This window comes from Mus pahari, unplaced genomic scaffold (assembly GCF_900095145.1).
Source record: "Mus pahari unplaced genomic scaffold, PAHARI_EIJ_v1.1 scaffold_5086_1, whole genome shotgun sequence".
NCBI lineage: Eukaryota > Metazoa > Chordata > Mammalia > Rodentia > Muridae > Mus > Mus pahari.
Window position 1 is genome coordinate 90468 of NW_018391894.1, and position 6782 is coordinate 97249.

At 36.1% G+C, this 6782-nt stretch overlaps 1 protein-coding gene across 1 annotated transcript in view; it reads right to left on the minus strand.

Moving 5' to 3' along the window:
- Positions 1–169: 169 nt before the first annotated feature.
- Positions 170–6782, minus strand: part of LOC110314733 (zinc finger protein 431-like) — a 19863-nt gene continuing 13250 nt past the window's right edge. The window contains exons 2-4 of the mRNA XM_021188967.2: positions 6579–6705; positions 6319–6379; positions 170–4382 (exon numbers count right to left, since the gene is read on the minus strand). Of these exons, the coding sequence (XP_021044626.2) occupies positions 3341–4382; positions 6319–6379; positions 6579–6705 (1230 nt within the window). The 3' untranslated portion in view covers positions 170–3340. The remainder of the gene's footprint in view (positions 4383–6318; positions 6380–6578; positions 6706–6782) is intronic.

The following is a 6782-nucleotide window of genomic DNA, read 5'->3' on the forward strand; positions in this document are numbered from 1 at the left end:
AGAAAACCAAGAAGGAAGACCATCGGGTGGATACTTCATTCCTCCTTAGANTAAGGAACAAAATACCCATGAAAAGATATAGATACAGAGACAAAATTTAGAGCTAAGATGAAAGGATGGACTATCCAGAGACTACCTCATCCGGGGATCCATCTCATCATCAGCCAGCAAGATTCTGTAGCCACAGAAGCATTATAGGAATTATCAAATACATTTTAATAAAGGCATTTGTTACACATACAGCACACTTCAACACCAAGTTCAAAACTCTCAAAATATAAACCACAGGAGGATATATGAACCAACAGACTTACATGAACATGGTGAATTATTTACTTGCTTCAAAGGCTATTAAGAAAAACAGGTGTAGCAATATTTTTTATGGTGATTGAATGTGATGTCAAAATTTTTACCAAATTGTTTGTGGGAATAGGATTTCTCTCATGTATGAATGTTTTCTCATTACCTGATGTCAACATAATACATAAACACTTTCAAATATTTACAGGGCTATAAATACATACAGAGGTATGTTTGCAATCAGAGAAATCAAGCCTTCTAAGTTGATTGTATCATTTGGAAAGATTGAACAAATGCTGCCCTGGTGGAGGAAAAATATCAGTGGAGATGGGCTTTAAGAGTTTTTATCTATATGACACTTCTAGTTCCCACTCCTTGCTACCTGCTACAGGTTGAAGATGTGATATCTGAGCTTCCTACTTTAGCTGCCATGTCTCACAACTGATTTTAATGACACTTTGGTGGTGTGGAACCATAAGCCAAATTAAACTGCTTTATAAGTTGACATTGTTTTATCCTAGATACACAAAAGTCAATAATACACACCCAGCAATTTTATACCAGAAAGTTTGTGTGTGTGTGTGTGAAATTAAAGAAGTGCAACATCTAAAGGAGTTTTTAGCTTATCATTTAAATCCATAGTTTTGTCCAGATGAGTTTGCAGGTACATGTAAAATAAAAAGGAACATTGTGATTGAGTAGATGGTTGACATTTGTCAGATTATTTTTCTCCAGAATAATCTTGTGTAGCTGAACGTAATGATCTTACCAAATCCTTTGTATTCAAATTCTCTACATTATGAGTTCTTTCACATTTCCCCAGTCATATATTTTCTCTCCAGTATCTGTTCTTTAATATATTCAAAGACTACTGCCACACACAAATGTCTCATGACATTGATTACATTTATTCATTGGGCTTTTCTACAGAATGTGTTCTTATATGTATTCAGAGATTATTGTGATGTGCAAAGGCTTTACCACAGTGAAGCCATTCATAAGATTTCCCTTCAGTATGTGTTCTCTGCATTTGGTGATAAGAGTTGTTTGCCACACTGCTTGCATTCACAGGTCTCTCCGGTATAAATACTGTCATGACAATGATTACAGAAATGTACAAAGACTTCACAATAATATATGTATGGTTTCTCATCAGCATGTGTTGTTTTCTGCATTCGGTGATAACTGTGATGTGTAAAGGGTTGATTGCATTCAGTTTCACTCCTCTATGAATACTTTCATCATCATGAAGGCTATAGAAATTACACAAGGCTTTATAATTTAAAATACATTCATAAGTTTTCTCTCCAGAATGAATCTTTGCATGTCTTTGAACAGGACTGTGATGTAAAATGGCTTCATCAAGCACCCAGCACTCGGGAGGCAGAGGCAGGCGTATTTCTGAGTGAGATCCAAGACAGACAGGGCTATACAGAGAAACCCTGTCTCGAAAAACCAAAGGAAAAAAAAAGGCTTCATCATGCGGACTGCATTTGGAGGGGTTTTCCAGAGAATATATTCTTTTACAAATTTGAAATTCACCTTAATATGAAAAGGCATTACAATATTGCTTACATTCATAGGTTTTCTCTTCAGTATGTGTTCCTTGGTGTGTTCAAAGAAAACTCTTGCAAAAATGGTTTATCACGTCAACTATATTTGGAGGGTTACTCTTCAGGATTATGGCTTTTGTGTATCTACAGACTACTGTGACAAAGACTTTACCATATTTAATACCTTCAATAGTGTTTCTCTCCAGAATGAATGGCTTCATGTGTTTACTATATTGCTTATATTCATAGGGTTCCTGTCTAATATGTGTTTTTCTGTATTCAAAGTTGACCATGTTATATAATGGGTTTACTACATTTATTACATTCATAGTGTTTGTCATTATCTTTAATGTAGTCAGAGATGACTGTGTTGTGAAATGGCTTCATCTCTTCTATCATACTTGTAGGATCTTTCTCTAATATCTCCTTTTTTCTAGAATAAGAGATAACTGTGAGTAGTAAAAGCTTTACCACATTTCTTTTGTTCATATGGTTTCTCTACTGTATGAATATTTCCATGCTGATGAAGACTACAGATATGTGCAAAGACTTTACCATGTTAAAGAACTTTATAGGGTTTCTTTCCTAGATGATTCCTTTTGTTTCTACAGACTACTGTGATTTTCAAATGCTTCTCCCTACTGTTACATTCATAGTTTCTTCATTATGATTGTTTTTATATTATTGGAGCTTATTGTAATATGCAAAGTCTTTACCAAATCCCTTACATTCATAGGGTTTCTCTCCAGTATGTGATATTGTAGGTAAGACCATTGTGTTGTGAATAGGCTTCATCACATTGATTGCATTTCTAAGGTTTCTCTACAGAATGTTTCCTTTTATGTATTCGGATACCACTCTGTTGTGAAGAGGCTTTATCACACTGATTACATTTGTAGAGTCTCTCCAGGTTGTGGTAAGATACGGGTTTGAAGATGACTGCTTTCTGCAAAGACTTTACCACACTGATTACGTTTGTAATGTTTCTCTCCAGTATCTGTTCTTTCATGAATCCTAAAAGAATAGTCATACGCAAAGGCTTTACCACATTGATTACATTCATAGGGTTTCTCTCCAGTATGCATCCTTGTATGTACTTTGAGATTATTGCCTTGTGCAAAGGCTTTATCACACTGGTTAAATTTGTAAGGTTTCTCTCCAGTCTCCAGTATGTGTTCTTTCATGTATTCGAAGATACCTGGGCTGTGAAAAGACTTTATCACATTCATTACATTACTGGGTTTCTATCCAGTATGAATTCTTTCATCAGCTTGATGATGACTGTGAGATAAAAATTATTTACTACACTGATTACATTTAAAAGGTTTCTCTCCAGTATGTGTTCTTTCATGTATTGGAAGATGACTCTGATGTGAATAGGCTTTATCACACTGATTACATATTTAGAGTCTCCCTCCAGTATGTATTAATTTATGGGTTTGAAGAGGACTGCTTTGTGTAAAGGCCTTACCACATTGATCACATTTCTAAGGTTTCACTCCAGTATGTGTTCTTTCATGTATTCGGAGACTACTCTGACGTGAATAGGCTTTATCACAGTGTTTACATATGTAAGGTTTCTCTCCAGTATGTGTTCTTTCATGTATTCGGAGACTATTCCGCCGTGAATAGGCTTTATCACAGTGTTTACATATGTAAGGTTTCTCTCCAGTATGTGCTCTTTCATGGATTCGGAGACTACTGCGGTAGGAATAGGCTTTATCACACTGTTTACAAATGTAAGGTTTTTCTCCAGTATGTGTTCTTTCATGTATTCGGAGAGTACTTTGGTCGGAATAGGCTTTATCACAGTGCTTACAAATGTAAGGTTTTTCTCCAGTATGTGCTCTTTCATGTATTCGGAGAGAACACCACTGTGAAAATGCTTTATCACAGTGTTTACATATGTAAGGTTTCTCTCCAGTATGTGTTCTTTCATGTATTCGGAGACTACTGCAGTGGAAATAGGCTTTATCACACTGTTTACAAATGTAAGGTTTTTCTCCAGTATGTATTCTTTCATGTATTCGGAGATGACTCTGGTGTGAAAAGGTGTTATTACATTGATAACATATGTAGGGTCTCACTCCAGTATGTACTACTTTATGGATTTGAAGATGACTGCTTTGAGTAAAGGCTTTACCACATTGATTACATTGGTAAGGTTTCTCTCCAGTATGTGTTCTTTCATGTATTCGAAGACGGGAGAGATTTAAAAAGGCTTTACCACATTGATTACATTCATAGGGTTTCTTTCCAGAATGTGTTTTTTCATGTACTCGAAGATTCTTGAGCTGTAAAAAGGCTTTATCACATTCATTACATTTGTAGGGCTCCTCTCCAGTCTCTGTTCTTTTATTTATTTGGACAGTACTCTGACATGCAAGCACTTGAGTATGTGGAAAGCCTTCAGAGTGTTTCTCTCGAGTTTGGTTTCTTTCAAGCTTTTGAAGATGACTGTGATATGTGACGGCTTTATCACATTGTGTATGTTCATAGGGTTTCTCTCCAGCAGGGCTTCTTTCCTGCCTGCAATGATAATTGAGACATTTAAAATTTTATTACATTAATTACACTGATGAATCCTTTCTATCTGTATGAATTGGTTTTACAATTTGGTCTAATTGTAGGGTAGATTCTGATCTTAGGGTTTTATCAGGGGACTACAGAGATGGCTTAGCTGTTAAGAGCATTGACTTCTCTTCCAGAGGTCCTCAGTTCAAACCCCAGCTTCCATATGGTGGCTCACAACCATCTCTAATGGAATTCCATGCCCTCTTCTGGTGTGTCTGAAGAAAGTGACAGTGAATTCACATACATAAAATGAATAATAAAATGAATCTATGAAAAAAAATGTTTTATCACATTGTTTATAGTCTTGGTGTTCCTTTTCATTGTGAGTTGTTTTTCATCATTAAAGAAACCTGTGATGTTCAGGGCATTTATTACATGGCTCACATTTACACCAGACATTTTATACATCAAGTTTTTCAGATACTTGAAGAAAACTGCATGAATTCACAGATTTACCACTTTTATAATTGTGTTCACAAATTTTCTTGCACTGAGTCATATTGTATTTGAAAATGAAGGACAATCAGAAATTCCATATTCTTAATGCTCATAGGATTTTCTGCAGCATAGTTTTATGGTTATATTCCAAATGATGGTGAAAATCTAAGTGACTACAAACTTGTATCTCATTCAGAAAGTCTCTTCAAAGTGGGGCCCTTCATATATTGTTGTGCATAGCCCTGTGGCTAATTATATTTGATGTTAATTTTATTCTCCTATGAGTGTTTGTGAACATGGAATGAATCAGCAATCATGTGATTTCCTATAAACCTGCTTCCCACCTTAATTTGTAAAATAAAGAGAACTGATGATTGGGCAGATTAAAGGGAAGGTTGAGTAGAAGGGGGGGGGAGAAGGAGAAAATGGAAGAAGGAGAGGACACAGAGGAAAAGGAAGAAGAAGAAAAGCAGAGCAGAAGCACATGGCTTGGAGAAACTACAAGTTCTAAGGGGTCTCATGGATGGAGAAGATGGTAGAGTGAGTAGCAGTAGATCTGCCCAATCTAGGCGCACAGCACGTGTTCATATGAACTGAGTTGTGTTTTCACGGACCAGGGCCTATTTGGGTTGGAGATTTACTGAAAAAGTATATGATCTAATAAATAATTCTAGGAAAGAGAGATCCTGTTTCTTTCAAAATCCCTCTGCTCATATGGCCTGTATCCAGTATGACATATGATATACTTATTAAAAGAATAACAAATAAAGGGTTTCTACCTTACATTCACACAGTTTGACTTTCTGTTCCTCATATGGTAGGGATTAAGGTTTCTCCAGCACAACATCCTTAATGCTCATAAACTTCCCCTCTCACTAAACTATCAGATTTAAGACAACTATATGAGTAACAACAGCTTTACTATGGACTATTTGCTCAGTAGAATATTTTGGACATACACATATCACCTATTATTCAGTGTGTGTACTATTTGCAATATCTGAGTTGTGTAAATGTACATGGAACGGCAGTGCAAGAGTGTAGCTCTAATGGTGATATGATTCAAATAGTTATATCTGTTAAGAAATACTGTGAGAGAGGAATGTGTTGCAACAACCTATTGGCTGCCTGGTATTGAGGTACTAGGTTTTGTGAGAATCTAATAGTGAACAACTAAACTAAAGCAGCGAAACAAATACTATTGCTGCTCTTTAAAACTTAGAGAGCACAAGCCGGGCGTGGTGGCACACGCCTTTAATCCCAGCACTCGGGAGGCAGAGGCAGGTGGATTTCTGAGTTTGAGGCCAGCATGTCTACAAAGTGAGTTACAGGACAGCCAGAGCTACACAGAGTAAACCTTGTCTCAAAAAAACCAAAAAAAAAAAAAAAGACTTAGAGAGCATATTAAATTTTCCTCAGAAGCTCATTAGAATAAGGTTTCACAAAAAATTACCTTCCATATCTTCTATCATTTTGACAATGTTCTTCAATGTTATGGTCTTTCCATTTGTAGCCTAAAATATAGGACCAGAAAAATAATTATTGTTGGAAATCAGTATATTAGCCACTATATTCAGTGAACCTCAGAACCATGCCCTCTTTATTCACCTCATTCTTCATTATTCTCATTCAAGATTACACAGGGGCATCAATAACAAAGAAATCAGCTGTTCCCCCACCTTATTTTAAAACTGAAGGAAAATTCAGGTTTACCTATAGTAGTGAGATTGCTGTAGATCTCCAGCATTACATCTTTGTAAAGTCTCTTCTGAGATGGATCCAGCAAGGGCCACTCCTCCCGAGTGAAGTGTACATGCACATCCTCAAAGGTCAATGCATCCTAAAATCCCATACATATGTACAACACAAAGTGTGACAGTGATAATACTGTAATGAATACTTCACTGACAATATATT